At 39.5% G+C, this 16977-nt stretch overlaps 1 protein-coding gene across 5 annotated transcripts in view; it reads right to left on the bottom strand.

Annotated features, from left to right (window-relative positions):
- TAFA5 (TAFA chemokine like family member 5) overlaps window positions 1-16767 on the bottom strand; it is a 444933-nt gene extending 428166 nt beyond the window's left edge. For 2 of the 5 annotated variants that reach the window (XR_008747922.1, XR_008747923.1), the window contains exon 1: window positions 15465-16767. Coding sequence is in view for 1 of the 5 variants with exons in the window: in XM_027793804.2 (XP_027649605.1) it covers window positions 15465-15576 (112 nt within the window). In the remaining 4 variants the exon portion in view is untranslated. The remainder of the gene's footprint in view (window positions 1-15464) is intronic. The other 3 variants (XR_008747924.1, XR_008747925.1, XM_027793804.2) reach the window with 3 other exon arrangements.
- Between the last annotated feature and the right edge of the window lie 210 nt (window positions 16768-16977).

The following is a 16977-nucleotide window of genomic DNA, read 5'->3' as shown; positions in this document are numbered from 1 at the left end:
CCAATGAAGTAATTGCTTTTCTGTAAAGGCAGTTACAAGACCTTGATCTTCAGTTTTAATGTGCATGTACAGAAATGTACATCACATTTATTTAGCTCAGAAAGACTGTTCGCTTGTTTATGACTGCTGGCCAGGTGTTAAAAGCACTAAACCATACAACACCCTCACACACTATGCTGGACATGTTCCCAGCTGCTGGCCAGAATCCGATCACCTTTTTCTAAGCAAGGTGTTCAATAAAGTAGTAAAAAAGCTCTTCTGTCTAACACCACCTGTCAGCTGGGCTTCAGACCAGGCCACCAGTCTGAGACAACACCTGTGGCTCTGCTGAATGACCTCTGCATCGTAAGGAAAAGGAAGACAGTCATATCAATTCTAACAGGCTTGGCAGCTTTAGTATAGCTGATCTTCAAATACTCCTACTTTCATCCCAAAGACAGCTGCAGAGAGCAAACAGCAATAGCCTGAAATTACTTGGGTCATCTTTCTCACATAGTAACAAATTCAGGATAGTATGGGCCTTTCTTTCCCCTGCCATCTTCAGACTTTCACAATGATCCCATTCCTCCTATTTACTCCTTATCTGGACCTAGATCTAGAGTACAAGTAGCAGAATGCACACACAGCATTCAACTCTACCCCATGCCAAGTGTTAACATAATAAACTCTGTAAAAAGCTCCTGTTTAAAGAGGAGGCGGTAAGAACTGAATCCACGAAGGCCAACATAATGCTGGAAGCTTGACAGAAGTGCTCAGAAAAACAAACTTACTCTAGAATCACTCCCATTTACAAATACATTTGCCTTTGTGCCACTAAATCAGCTCACAGTTTCAAAGACATCTCTTCTTCTTCATCTTTGGCTCAACCAGCCATGGCAGCAAAAACATCCCTCTGGTTTTCACCTAAGACTTACTGGAACTTACCTGCTTTTCAGGCGTGGGTTGGTCCTGGTGAAGCAGTCATTCATATCACCAGATTTGCACTGCATGTATGGAAGGAAGAGGGAACTGTGATTTTATGTGGAAATGAAGCTCCAAATGAGACAAAATTCAAAAGTCCATACTCAAAAATAGAAAACATCCACTAAGCAATAAAAATGTGTACAAAGTCTAGTAGAAACTTTCAAAGGCCTACACTGGTCCATGAAAATAACTTCTAATGGCATCGTCGTTCCAAGAAAAAAATAATGTCTGTTGTTCTTGAGAACGAAGTGTAAGAAACAAATATTTCATGATGGCATTAGCATCACTGTGATACTAATTCCCACAAGATTAATGGAATAAAATACAAATCCAATTTATTTAGATTAATTTACTCTCATTTTCTTTTTTTACACACAAAATTGAAAGACTTCTATAAATTAATTGAGCTATTTGTTCTACAAAAGAGAAAGAGGGACATGTTTGTTGCAAGTGTTTTTTGAACCTGAAAGTTAATGGGGCCCATAAAACTCCTTGACATTTGTTTTTGAGCTTCACAAGATTAGTATGTACCTCATATTTGAAGTGTCAAAAAGACTACTTTCTTTCACCCGATTAATCTACCAGCCAGACTTTCTGCTCACTAGAATTTGTTTCATAGATTTGTACTCCCTTCTCTTTAAAAAATAATATTTAAGTTCCTTGAGGTAGTAAGGTTTTTATCAAAGGCAAAAATAATAGATAGATTATGCTTATCCTGCAAAAAACCATGCCACAACTGCTTTGTTTCAATGTTATTGAAAACAAACAAAGAAAATGCATTTATGTTTAGAAACATGTTGTTAGTGTAAGATCAATATTCTTCACAGAAAATGGAGATTCATCTTACCTAAATCTGCTTTTTCATATGTATAGAAACTAGTCAGGCAATGGAGTAAAAAAAACTATAATGAAATGAGACATGCTGTGTATATGTGTACTGTAATCAGTACATACAGAATCACTCTCTGAAAAAGATTGTAGAAACAAAAGATACTAATTTCCAGTATTTGTAGAAGTTCCACATATAGAAAAATTTTAAAATGTTATAGCACACCGAGTTGAACAGAAAACTGAAGCACATTGTAAGTGATACCTCAAAACTACCTTTAGAAATCTAGATGGTTTCAAAACAAGCTGTATGCTTAATTTCAACAGAAGTAAGAAATATGAAGAGTTTGGTAGATATTTTGATAGCATTTGCATGAAATTCACATATGGCAGCTCTTCTTCCTTTGTTATCGTCAATGGCTCAGACACTCATGCAAATTTCCATGTGTTGTTTCAACATTAGTCATCTTAAATCCAAGATCGAGGGGGAAAAAAAGCAAGAATTTCTTCTCTTTTCACCATTAATTCTCTTTCATTGTATGCAATTGATTTAAAAGGAGTCTCTTTAACTGTTTACACACAAAAAATCATTCCTCATTTGGTGTGCTTAATTCCTTGTTATCAGGAAATACATATGATCATTTTTCTGGAATAATACCAACTGTTAATATATGTAAGTTTTGAATGTATCAAGCAACATTCTTTCTGCCTGAGGATAGTCCCAGTAACAGCTACTTTCAATATGAAAGAAAAATATGTTTTTATGTTTATCACTATTGTTATTTTATAGAGCTAAGCACTGCAACAGTCAATGAATCTCCCAGCCAAGATTACTGTTAGTATGCACAGCAACTGAATGAGTTAGCCAATACACACTCCTTAAGATCTTGATTTTCCTGCCTCTCAGCTAAAATGCTACCAATGTTGGGAACTAACATTTTGACAGATTTTAACAGCTTTAATTCCTCCACTATGGCAGTCCCTGCAATACACAGAGAGATAAAGTGGGTGCTCTCACTTTCAGCAGGTGCAGCTTCCTGACTAGCAGTGATGTTTCAGACTCGGGCACCTGTGGACCTGACTGCCAGACTTGTGGAAAAGACAAAGAGAGACAAGGCCGGACAGAATCCACTACCTGAAAGCAAGCACTCAACCCAGCTCAGCTTTCTTTAAATGACTTGCAGCCATAGACGTATTACATACCCTATAAACCAATGAAACTATTTATCTTACAGTCCTAGAAAGAACTGCTGTTACCAATATTTAAATATTTAAGTGTTTTATATAAATTAGGAGGAACGATCCAAAGAAGAAAAAATAGTACATTTATTTACTGATCAAACTACTCCTAAATAAAGAAAATTATTCCCCTCAAAAACCCCAGACAAGATATAAATTAACCAATATGATACCTTTTTTTCTAATGAAGCAAAACTGAAACTGATGATCCAGAGCATCATATGGTCTTCTCATATGTGTATCCCTGTGTTTATATGTCAATGAATCCTGGGATGTAGGTAAGAGGAAAAGCAACCCATACACATGCAAGCCTCAGTATGAATTCACAGACTTTCATTTTTTAAGGACAGAAATTTCTCCAACAGTTGTCTGTCATATAATTGTACCTGATTTGAAAGGCTCTCTTTTGACTTTCAAAGAAATGCTTTCAAAGTCTGCAAATCAAAGTTAAAACCCAATTTCCAATTCTTTTGCAATATGTCAGCAAGCAAACCTCAAAATTTTACTTCCTCTATTATTGCTTTACATGCGTTCACTGAGCTTGCCTTACAACCTTCCAATTAAAAAAAAAAAAAAAAAAAAGAAAAGAAAAACAAACAAACAAAAATTATCTGAAACTCATGGCATTATCTCTTCTCTTAAGGGGAAAAAATAATAAATCAGAAAATTTAGAGATGTGGGGAAAAAAGTTACGTTTTGATCAGTGAAGTTCAGCTACAGTGTGCCACATCCTGAAAATAAATATATGCATTTATAGAAATATACACTAAATAGACCAGAAAGCAAAATAAGAGCATGAAATTGGATGAAAATGTACTTTAGAAATGCTGCTCTTTGATTTTACAAAGAGCTCTGAGTTTTTCATTCCATATGCTTTATGTAAGCACCCCTTTCAAACAAAGACCAAAACCAACTAGCTCTGGTTTAAGTTCTAGCTTCCTGCCACCCACTTCTAACAGAGCTGTTCCTGTTCCACAATGGGAAAAATATGTATTATCTAGCCAAAACATAGGTGTCCTTTGTCACATAAAACATACATGACCTGAGTAATATTAACACGTATCTGAAATTTAGACACCCTTGTCATGATAAATGGCATGTACCCATCATATCTACCAGGGCTCTCCAGCATTTTGGCAACGTAAAATGTTTGTTCAAATTACATACACTGAAACTGAAAGCATATTTTTTCTCAACAGTTCAGTTCTAACTCTCTGTGCATAGTGATATTGGTTGCTTTGATATACTTTGTAAATAATTTAGAATGACAGAATGAGCTCTAATTTCAGACCTATTATATTCTCTGTGCGCTGCCAGTTTACAAAGTTTTAATAAGGAACATACATGCAAGCCTATAGTATGCCATATCACAGAGTTTATAAAATGGGCTCAGAGAAACTGATGCATGTGGAAGAAAAACAACCAAGCCCAATTCTCAAATCTCTGTAGATCTAGCAGTTGGGAGAAAAAGTCTCTGCATATATATCAAGTTAATTTGTCTGAGAAGTCACTGGCAAACTGTGATTCACATAGCTGTACTTGTCAGACCTAGTAACAGAAAAGCACTTCAGGAAGTGGCAAGAAAAACTGTAGGGCCAATTCACCTGACCTTAGATAAGAAAAATAAGAAAGAAAAACTGAAAAATATAGAGAACTAATATTGGGACTCTATGCCAACATAGAGCACTAAATTCTGAAAGAAGATCTCAGGAAGGAAATCCATCAGTATCACAAGCAGTGAAAGGAAAGACAGTGAAACATATTGGGAATGTGCTCTAATAAGATAATGTAGGAAATGTTTTCTGGAGTTCTACAGATTCAGTCTTCAATGGAGAAAAAAACCCACCACCTTATAAATTTCAGGGAATTAACTAAAAAAATGGGATAGGTAGGTGTTTCATATTATTTTGTGTCTGTGCTTATATTAAAATATCAAGAGGAAAAGATTACTTTTACTCTGTGAAACTGAGAATTCTAAAGCACATTTCTTTCCTCTTTATAGAGATGAATTATCTGAGAAAACATTAGGCAATGGTTCTTAGTATTGCATATGCTCAATACAATGTCAGTCTTATGAAGTTAATGTAATATTTCTGCCAAAGAATATACTGGTTTACTTATATTGCCATCAAATGTCAAAATGGAAAAAGATAAGGATTAAGCTGTTTCAAAGGAATCGCTTTTGTAATGCCACCAACTCAAGTATTTTAAATTGTTTTTAAACTAATTCCTTGGAATTGTATCTAAAATACATCAAAACCATTTATCATAGTTACAAGTGGCAGTTCATGCAACTTACCATCCTGAGTTCACAGCAGGACTTTACAGAACTCCACAAAATCACAGGAAAGGGAACCCATATAACGTCACAAACTGTTCAAAAGTCTCTTCAGTAAGGCATTCTAAAGAAGATTATATTACAAAATAATTAAATTTATAGATAGGATTAAAGTAGAGATCTCTAATTATGCAGACAGCACAACCAGATTCGGCCAGCTGTTAGACAAAGAATGCCCATGAAGATATATACCATGGAAAAAGGTGAAAAGCAGCAATATATTCCTTGAGCAAAAACACATTGATAAACAAATGAGGTATAGAAGGCAACAAATTTCTCCAGATGAAAAGGACTGTAAAAATAGCACTTACACTGAAGAATGTAGAACTGGAGCAACCTCTTGCATCATAAAGCCCAATATCCTACCAAAAATAACCACATAACATAAACTTTTTTCACACACAGCTTTTGTCTTCCAGGTGAGGAGAAGGAAGGGCAGGAGGAGTTGAGGGGGTGGCACTTTAATGTTCAGTGCAATTCGTGACTGGTTTTATATTCAAGGCAAGCACTTCTAATCTCCTTTGCCCCTGTGGCTTCTTATATATATGTACACATTGTTCATGTTCAAAACTTTCCACCTAAGTCAGTAGTAGGTGAAGATGATTCAAACATTTTAATCACACTATAAAAGGCTGCACAGTCCAAATGTGTTTAACATTTTCTCATATGGAAGAGGCTTAAAAAAATTAGAAAAAGAATAGTAAAGCTGCTGATAACCTTTGGTACACATTCAGGCAAAACTCACCTTAGGTAAAATTCACTTAGTTTCCAACTTTTTAGGGGAAAGACACTATTTTTAGAGTGCCCAGGTTTTGAAAATACTGTCAATGAAACTGGAGAATTTACAGTGAGACCAAACACATTGCAAGAAATATTCAGCATACAAGCTGTTTGCAAAGATGTCTTCAGAAGTAATTTACGCCAACTACATCCCTCAATTTGTACAAATCCTTTGCTGCAGTAGTTAAATATCTTGACCTACAGTCTTAATGAATCTGTATAACAAGCCTATTTTTCTATAGTTTCTCTTCCCTACAGAAATACTGAAGTAGTTACTTGGCATTAAACATTTAAATATTAAGCGTGGGCCTTGAAAATCAAATAAGCAACATTCTAAAGATGTTGTAATGAAGGACTGGATTAATGTGATAACATATCTTAAAATCTTAGCAAGTTGTCTAATCTGCTTTGTACTCAACAAAGACAGGTATTTCTGCAGCCCAATTTACCTCAGAGCACATCGGGTATCTAAAATAGGTCACATGAACTACGCTGTAAAAATGTCTGTTTCCACTGACTTTAAAAGGAGATTATGGTAAATATAGATGACTATACTGCAGAAATTTAAAGGAAAGACCAGTCCTGCTCAGATGGAATTAAGACTATTTGTCAGCCATTTCTTTTAACCCATTGAGACTGGAGCTCCAGAACATACATGGATGTTGGGGTTTGGTTTTGGTTTTTGGGTTTTTTGTTGTTGTTGTTGTTGTTGTTGTTTTGTTGGGTTTTTTTTTTCCTAGCTGAAGCTGATAACTTGAAAGGAAATCCTTAAAACAGTATCTTTACAAAATCATCATTCCAGGTATTAGGATGTACAATGACATGTTAGGTCAAATGCCTTTCATCTTAAATCCCACTTAAGCAACATTCAGTGAGAACAATTTTTAAAGCATTGCACTTTTATTTTAAATATTGATGTCGTTTTTACTGAGCACATATATACACAAACACATATATACTCTAATCTTAAAACAATGTTCAATAAAACACTACTGACAGTGTATACTGAAAAAGCTCTGGAAAGCCTTTCTGATATTTTTCAATCAAATTATCTTGAAGATTAACTGAGATTATTACAGTAGTTCATAAAATGATTTCATATTCTTATGATTCAAGCCTATAAACAGAACTACATTGGAATATATAAAAATAATAGAAAAAGTCACATTTCAGTTACGTGGAAGAAAAGTATCCAAGGTATAACTAAACATAAAGTCCATTTTGGTTCAAAAACATTAGAAACTAGTGAATCCTTTTGGTAACACCAGAGGATGCTGTCAGTAACAGATAACCCCTCACAATGTCATGTACTTAGTTTAATTTAAAGCAAGAGAATAAAATTTATTGAACGGTTTGGGTTGGAGGGGACCTTAAAAATCAGGTAGTTCCAGTCCCCCTGCTGTGGGCAGGGACACCTGCCACTAGACCAGGTTGCTCCAAGCCCCATCCAGCCTGGCCTTGGACACTTCCAGGGATGGGGCAGCCACAGCTTCTCTGGGCAACCTGTTCTAGTGCCTCACCTCCCTCATCATAAAAAATTTCTTCCTAATATCTAATCTGAATCTACACTCTTTGAGTTTAAAACCATTACTCCTTGTCCTATCGCTACAGGCCTCGGTAAAACATCTCTCTCCATCTTTCTTATAAGCCCCCTCAATATATTGAAAGGCCGCAGTAAGGTCTTCCTGTAGCCTTCTCTTCTCCAGGCTGAAAAACCACAGTCTCTGAGCCTTTCTTCACAGGAAAGGTGTTCCAGAACCCTGATCAGTTTAGTAGTCCTCCTCTGGATCTGCCAGAAAAGTGCCAAAAGTCCCCATTCCCAGAACATTTTGAGATTTCTGCTTGCAGTTGAAACATTTAATGAAAACTGCAAGAGCTTAGCTTGAACCCACTTCTATCATCTGGCTAAGCTGCTCTGCCAAACTTTGCACTGGGTAGCTCGCTGGAAAAATTATATATTCTGCTAAAGGGCTACTGACATCTGAGAGTATTGGAAGTGATACAGGCAGTTGGAGTTAACAGTATCTCATAGTGTCAGTGTATCATCTCTTAGAACACATTTGTCAACATCGGAGTTCTACAATTGGGGGGAGAGGGAGGGGAAGAATTCTAAGAGCAAAGGTAAAAGCCATCATAAATTAAACTATGATTAACAAGAAAAACAACTTTTACTTTTTTATAGACTTCATACAAAAAAAAAAAAAGAAATTTTGGTTTCTGTAGCAATTTCTCATTTCTGTAAGAATGAAGGACCTTTCTCTCAGATGGTGCAGTTTTGTCAGCTAACGGAACCAGCAGGTTCTACCACTGTACTTGAGTAGTCACTTGAGTACGGTCACTACAGTTCTTCTCTACAATGTATGAAAAATCAGGAATCAGTCCAACCAACATGCAATTTGAAATGTTACCAGTCTCCTAGGCATTCTGCTCTGGGCTCCTATTCAGTTTTGGGTACAGAGAATACAGAGAGCACATCTGCTAACAATGTTCTGGAATTAACCTCCACACAAAACAAAACCAGAGACAGTCCCAGTCCTGGACCTTCAAACCACCAAAATGAACAATGAGGTCATAGCTCAAATTGCTACTTTCAGTCACAGGCAAAGACAGAAAGATGCTTTATTTTGCCAGGTATGTGATCCTAAAAATATTGTAAGATCTTGCCCTGTCAAAACACTCTCATGTTGGAAGAGCAGGAGGTGCAATTGGCGGAGGGCTCTGAAAAATAAGGGTCAGCTGAAACCATGTGTTAACTCAGGCTGCAAGAGAATAAGGCAGAGAACATCAAAATTAAAAATAAGCCATAGCAATCTACAGCCTTGAAGGGAATTGTAACCAGAGGAAAAAATAGTAACTACAGGTTGCTCTAGATACAGTTCATGTTTTCTCCAACAGCCGCATATCGTTTGGCAAAATAAATAACATTTTGTTCTAGAGAAGTAACTTTGTTATTGCTGTATTGGGCCACAGGAACTTAAAAGAAAGTGCTAGGAGACACAAAACCGGGGATGATATTGAGTAACTAGCTGTTACTCTGGAAAGAAACCAAAGGGGCGGTTGCACAAAGACTCTTTTGAAAAATAGTCATCTATACTCCTCACCCCAAAGTTAGATGAAATACTTTCCTGCTATCTGACAGCAATCAAGTATTTGAGGAAAAGTGTACAGAGAAATAGTCCATCCAGAAATCATAAGAAGACACCGGCTGCAAAGTCTTTAGGAGACCAATAGGAATGCAAACCCCTCTATCGTTATATTTGTGACTACGGTAGTGTAGCCCAAGTCCATTTATTGGAAAACATGCACAAAATCTTTGAAACAAACCTCTACAATAAGCAATTTTGCCAACCATCTGTGCAAAAAGCACTGTAACTTCCCTTTAAAAAGAGGAAAAAAACCCACCTAAACAAATCCCCAGCCCAACAGCAGAACAACACACCTGGTCAAATACAAGTCTAAGCATAAAAACATTCTGGTTTGAATTTAGCAACAAACAATATGCACAGCAGCAAGAAGACCTTGGTTAATCAATGACATCTAGATTTGCCTATGCATTTGACAGTTCTGTACCTAGTTCAGTATCCAAGTGCATTTTGAAGTTATTGACAACATTCAAGCATAGCTCTAATAAACATGATTTGGCATGCCGGATGCTGGACTAGCTGTCAGTATGGTCTTTTCAGCCCTATGGTTAGGGTAACCACTGAGCAAGCACTAAATTACATCTAAAACCTGAGAGATTCCATACCTCCAGCTTCTAGCAGAGAAGAATGAGTGGAAAAATACCCACTCATAAAGTCAATCTCAGTGACGGACTTACTACTACTTCTTCAATGGAGTCCCTAATACTTAGTGTAATAAAAAGGAGTGAAATTAATAATAATGAGTGAAAGATTAACGGCACCCTAATAAGGGAGCTTCAAACTAGCCCATGTTTACACACTTAGGTGGAGCAGTAGGGGCCTAGTCCATGCTCCCAATACTGTTTTCACAGGATAAGGCAAGAACAATACAGCACATTGCATAAACAAGTCAAAGAGCTCTCAGTCTCTCTCCTACCAATGCTGCTGAAAGACCTGGAATACTCCTCTGCCACATATGTAATTTAGAATACCAATTTCTTTCTAGCTCCCCCTCCTTGCCTGTTTCCTCTTATATCCATCTATATCAGTGGTTATACTTGCAATGGAAGTAAGAGTTACCAGAATTCAAATACATTTGAGAAACTGTAAATGGTACTTACTTAGCCTTAAAGGGTTGAATTCAACATTAAAAGCAGTAAGAAGACATTTCTTATGTTGATGCCAGCAACTTCTATGTAATACATCATCTGGACAGACTACAACTCAACTGCTGAGACAATCTCAGTGTCAGTTTGGCACTCACATTGACAGGTAGTATGCTGTAGAGGTCATTAAGTTCAAAGCACTGGTTTTAATTCAAAAAATGAACCTTCTTGAAAAGAAGCCACTGGGATGTTACATAAAGAAACAAAATTTTAATATCTTGATTTTCTTATTTAATATCATAAAAGCATTATTTTTGATTTCTATACACAAACTAGACTGAAAAAAGTGAGTAATGACAGTTGTTCTATATGTCCCGTGTGCAGCTTGGGAAAAATACAAACAGTAATTCTTGCAGAAAACATACTAAAATTGCAGATCAGTTGGACAGGTTTAAAAAAAACCAACTTTTTCATTTGTGAAAAACAGAAAGTGATCTGAATAACAGTGAAGGATCAGTAACAGGAGCTGTAGACCTTCATTCAGAGGTGACTTGTTTACATCCAACACAAATCAGCAGTGACCATTTATCATCTAACACCTGTTCAGTAGCTTATGCATGATGACATATATGGTAGCTCCTGTTGGAGAGGTGTCCAGATGACAGTCACAGCTAAATGCCATCCCTGGTGGCAGTCTCAAAATAGTATAAAGGTACAATAAGACCTAGAGACCGTAGTAGCCTGTGCATCCTAGACAGAAAGCAATTCCAGAACAGGATGATGAAAAGGTATTTCTCAAAAGGGTAGTGTCCACCTAATGTGTAACAACAGGATCTCAGTTTAAGGTGAGGTCAATATAATATTTTCCATGGGAATTATCTGCATTTCACATAGCATAAACCAAAAAAGTGTCTCAAAGATTTTTGCATAGTACTAAGGGCTTGATTTTTCTGTTCCAGAAATTCCACAGATTTAAATGATACACTGCTGAATCAGTCATTTAATATAATCTACCAGTATTTCATCATTACAATGTTCTTATTTTGTATTCTGCAAGCGAAAGAAATAATGAATCAGGAGAACATTTCCTCTTTCCATTTCTTATTACTGTGAAAGGACTAGCACTTATAATGAAGAACTGTAGAGTTACAGGACATATTTTGCATTTTGGAGTTTTAGTTTCTTTTTTCCTAGTACTATCACCATTTAGTTGGCATAAATGCTGGGCTTCATAGTGCTCTCTTCCATACACAGTATTTAAAACAAGAATGTGAACTTTCCACGTACCATTCAGTTTTGGTGGTTCCTTTCAAAAAAACCATTTGCTTGCCCTTAGAAGTACTACCTTAACAGCACAGCAAAACCTGTAACACCACAGCGTTCTTATATTCTATTCCTCATGCTTACAAAACAGTATAAAATTAAGAAAGCCAAAAGCTCGTAACAGCCACAACTTTGCTAAAGCCGAATCATACATTGTTTAAGAAGTCATCATTTTCATATAAAAAGCACCTCAGTATTTACAGCAAAGCCACTGAATAAACATACTAAACAATAGTTCTGAACCAAAATCATGTTACTTAGGTTCCTGATGTAGCACGCAGCTGTGAACCCACAGAAAATTGGCTTAATTTGACCAAACTCTAACATGGAAAAATGCAAGTCCCAGTTACAAAGGAGAAAAAAAAAAAACCAAAACCCAAAACAATTTGATGTACATTTACAACATAACACCAGTAACTTAAAAGTTCATTGTAGGCAATTCTCTCTGGTCTACTATTGTTCATTAAACAAGTGTGCAGAATTCATGTCTGGGATCCAGAAATGTCACAACTCCTCTAATTCCGAATTGCCACTGAATGTGTTCATCCTCTACCAGGACAGTCTTCTGATACTTTTTACAGTTACTGATGCTTCTATTAGGTAAATGAACTCCTTGGTGGTCACACCAAGCACCATGAACAGCCTATTTCAACTACTTCATTTTTGCCTTCTCCTGTTGAGAATCTACCAAGTCAAACCATTTTTTCTTGGTTGGAGAATATTACATTATGTTTATCACTATAGCAACTAACCTAATTGATTTGATGCAAGCTTCTTTTCCACCATAGGATGGAGCCACTATCCCAACTATAAACTAAACATTTAAGAAAGAAAAAATATCATTTTATCATTTACCACGTCAAAGAGAACATAATTGGACTTCAGAAAGCAAGGTATACATAAAAATCTAATGGACTGTACATATGCATCCAGAACATGCTTCATAAATATGCTTATCTGTCAGGGGAAACTCGGAGTATGGTGTTTACTGATTGCTCCTGGTAATAGGGATGACTATTGTACAACAAATACATTCCCAGAAACAAAGATTCAAAAAGTAATTAGGGGAAGGGGAAGCAACATTCATATAACTGATTCAGGAATAAGCTTTGTCAGACTAACAGATTAAAAATTAAAATAAGGTAGATCAAAAGTTTTATTTATAGTGCTACAAAAAAAAAAGGGAAAATGGAACAGTTCTGTTGTGGGTTGTTTTTTCGTTTTGTTTTGGGGTTTTTTTGGTGCTGCAGGGCTTGATGTAAATGTAGTAAAAAGGTACAGTGAGAGATAATCAGATATAAGGTTTCTGCAATTTCTTTAATAATATATTCATCTTTGTGGTTTTTCACAGAATTCTGCTTGGTATCTGAGATTTAAGTTGGTATACTTCCATATAGCTGAATATGAGGTGTGTGAAAAAATACAAACCACCTTACGTTGTCAAGTTCTGGGGTTTTTTACTTCCTAAGAAATATGTCAAGGCTACTATTCTTAAAACATAAGTCACATCTGTCCGTCCATGTCCCCCCCAGCTATGCTTTGCTTCAAAAAATAAGGCAGCAAATTACAAAAGACTGAATAAGCCCTAGATGATTTTTAAAACAATTCATAACATTTGCAGTACTACTTCACCTAGAAATGGCTTCATATTTTTTTTCCTTGATTTTTAAACATCTTCACCCTTTCCACAGAGCAAAAGCATCTTTTTTGCAGTTTTTCAAATACTACCGCTAGAGAAAATGTTCATGGTGCTTCGTTAACATTTGGAATTGCAGTTGTCAAATCAGTGAAACATTACATAAACGGTGGAGTGTTTTGACACTGCATATTTTAAGCTGCATGGTGCTTTTCAGCGCTATATGGAACGAAGAGCGTACTACATGTTTGAGGAACATCATCTGCATTGGCTGAGAGAACTAATTAGAAACTGGTCATTTAAGCACACCAGATAGGCTAACATTTGCATTATTCAGCATTAATAAACAATGCAAAAAATAAATAATGAACAATATATAACAATTCAAATTAACAGCTTCATTCCTTAGAACAGAACACTGTCAAACCTCTCACTGTTGAACATAAATAATTTTTAACGTGTCAGAGTTACAATTAACTCTTTCTGAGGCTGTGCTGACAGAAAGTATCTGCACAGAAGATTTATCTTCTCACAAAAAGCCTGGGACCCTCCGAGCATTACTAGCACAAATATAATAAAATAATTCCTATTACTAACATCCAGTTGAGTTCCCTTTACACTTGAACTATTCATCCTGTAATACATATTTACCAAGTCACTTATCTTCCAGTATGACAAAAATTCTTTTAAATCTCAGTAAGTTGTTTAGCATTCCCCTATGTTAGCACATCGAAAATGGCATTGTGTACAAAACGAAACTATTTAGAAGTGTGACCTGTTTGATACGATTTTTTATGACAAGTGTAATGCAAAATGTGCTAAATGACAAAAAAAATAGTTACAAAATATGTTATTCTCTTTGGAATATGCCTCTTTCATCTTGTCAGTACAAAAAGTCCCTGTAACATGCAAAAAAAAAAAAAAAAAAAAAAGTCAATTAAAGGTTCTTTTAGGCAATTACAATCTTGTTTCAGGAGAAAAAAAAATAGCACAGAAAAATGGAGAATATAATATAATTGGCGGGAATGTAATAGAGGGTTAAGAAATGCAGCAGGCATGCTCCTGAAAACCAGAATCTATTCCCTATTCATCATAACCTACACCTATTACAGCTCAACAAGACAAGCCTAGTGCAAAGTCTTTTATGCTACAGCTAATGAAAAGAATACGCATTACAATGAAATTACAGACCACATTCAGCTCAAGTTGGGAAAATACAGTGTAGATTCATTTTGGCAAAGCTATGCAGGTCCCTAATAAATTACATATTTTTTTATTATTGCATAGAAACTGCTTTTTCTGTTCTCTTTGAAAGATTTCCACTCCGGTACTATGGACTAACTTGCATTCCACAGAAGTATGGGCATTAACTGTATTTATATTAGATAACTGCTTGAAAATTACTCTTGCTAAGAGTAATACAAACTAGCAGGAAAAAATTAAAGACCTTTTAAAGTATTAGTAGACCAGGCACTTGATTCTTACAGATACCTTAACTGTAACTCAGTCTGATTAATGACAAATCTCCCAAGTCTGAAATATACATAACTCCACCGATAACCTGTGATGCAGCTCTAAAACTGATGGCATGGGCTTACTAAACTGCTGAGGATATGCTAAGGAAGTGCCAGGGTTTGAGCCAATGCAATTTCACTGTCAGAGAATCACATATGATCTTGGTGATGTTAAGACATCTGTCACTTGACTAAGTATGTGCTTCCTAAACGGATGAACATAAGCAAAACAGCTCCTGCTCACGAAGGTGGACAGGAGATAAGAGAGTGTGTACGTGGAGGGCGCAGTTGGGGAGAAAGCTGGTAGCATCTGATAATAAACAGTGACCAGTGGATCACGGTTACTACCAGTAAAAAGTTTGTTCCTAAAACCCAAGAGATGTGTCTGCTTGGACTGGAAATGCCACATCTACAAGCTAAGGACATCTCATGCTCCTGAGAAGCAGCAGTATTACAAGACGGGGGAGTGAGGGGAGATGTGTTGAGGTGGCAAGTCTGAGGCACAGTACCTACGCCTGCCAGCTTCAGAGCTTGGCCTTTGCCAGAAGCGTTACCTCAGACAGCAACGGCGTGGATTTATGCCCAGCAAAAGCACCAGGACAAATATGTACTTACTGCAGTAAGCGATTAGGAGACTAGCCAGGATCATGATAGCCCAGAAAGTTGAAGACATGCTTGGCAAGGCGTTGGCATCCTTCCTACTGCTTCTCCTGGGAGATGGAGCCATTGAAGCCGCTTCCCTGGTGGGGGGAAAGTCAGAGAGTTTCACCAGCCAGCTCTCCCCTTGACCGATGGCCTTTCTCCACCTATAATCCTCAAGGAAGGCATCTTCCAACGACCCCGTGGTCCATCAGCAGCAACATAGTCCTGTTGCAGGAATCATGGTCAAGCCAGAAAGCCAAGGCGACCCTAAGGTGCGCAGGACGCAGCGCCCGTCACCGACTCTCCTCCCGTCACTGTGGCGAGAGTCACCAGTGCGCTGGGTTTTGCTGGGACTCGCGTGGTGCTGAGCTTTGGAGATGTCCCACGAACGAGCCTTATTTTTAATTTTTCCTCCTCTTTTTCTCCTTTCCTTTGTTAATTTGCAGAAGTTGTCTCGCCTGCTGTCCTTTCCCCTGCCGCCTCCCCTCCCCGGGGGGCAGCCCTCCACAGGCCGCCCGCGGGCCCAGGCGGTGCTACCGCGGGGAGGCCTCCCCCGCCCGCCCGCCCGCCGCTCTAGGGCGACCCCCGCTCAGGCCGCCGCCGCCTGCCCGCCCAGGGCAGCATGGCCGCGGGGCAGCGGGCACGGAGGGGCGCGGGCACCCCGGCGGCCGCCGCCGCCCGCCCACGGCGGAGGGCTCGGCCAGGCAGCTCGGCCGGGCGAGGGCGGTCGGCGCCCGAGCCCAGCGCCCGCGGAGGAGCGGGAGGCGGCGGTGCCCGCCAACGGCCGAGGACGGCAGCGGATACAGACAGCCCGGCCCGCCGGGAGGAGAGGCGCCGCGTCCCCCCCGCCAGTCCAGCCTGATCTCCTCTCCCGGCCGCTCCGGCGGGCTCGACGGGGCGGAGGCGCGAAGGGCCGGATCCGCGGCGGGCGGGACACTTTACGCGGAGGCTCGGCGGCGGCTGGTCTCCTCTCCCTGCGCCGCCAGCTCCGCGCTTAGGCTCTGCCGCTAGAGCAGCGCCGGCCCTTCAAGTAAAGAGAAGGCGGCGGCGGAGGGGGAGGGGGACGGCGGTCACGCCCACAGGTGAAGAGCGCACGGAGCGGTCCTTCCCCCGGCGCCGCGCCACCTGCGCGTCCCCGCCGGAGGAGCGCTCCCGCCCCCGGGGCAAACATCGCCCCCGCACCCGCATCGCCCGCCGCCGCCTCGCCCCGCTCCTGCGCTCGCCCGCCCCGGTGCGACACCGCGACCGGCGGGTCTAACCCTGGGCGGTGGGGAGGGCGGAGCTGCGGGGGGACCCTGCCCGCAGCGGCTGCTCCCAGCCGTGCCGCGGCCGGGCGTCGGAGCGGGACCTGCGGCCGGCAGGGGCCGAGGGCGCGGGGCCAGAGGGACGAGCCCCGGCGGCTCAGCGGGGGCAGAGGCAGCCCCAGCCCCCAGCCTCTGCCCACGGCCTCCGGCGGAGGGGCGGCGCGGGGGGGCCGCCGGGTGGG

This window comes from Falco peregrinus, chromosome 6, assembly GCF_023634155.1.
Source record: "Falco peregrinus isolate bFalPer1 chromosome 6, bFalPer1.pri, whole genome shotgun sequence".
Lineage (NCBI taxonomy): Eukaryota > Metazoa > Chordata > Aves > Falconiformes > Falconidae > Falco > Falco peregrinus.
Note: the sequence above shows the minus strand (reverse complement) of the source record. Positions and strands in the feature narration are given on the sequence as shown.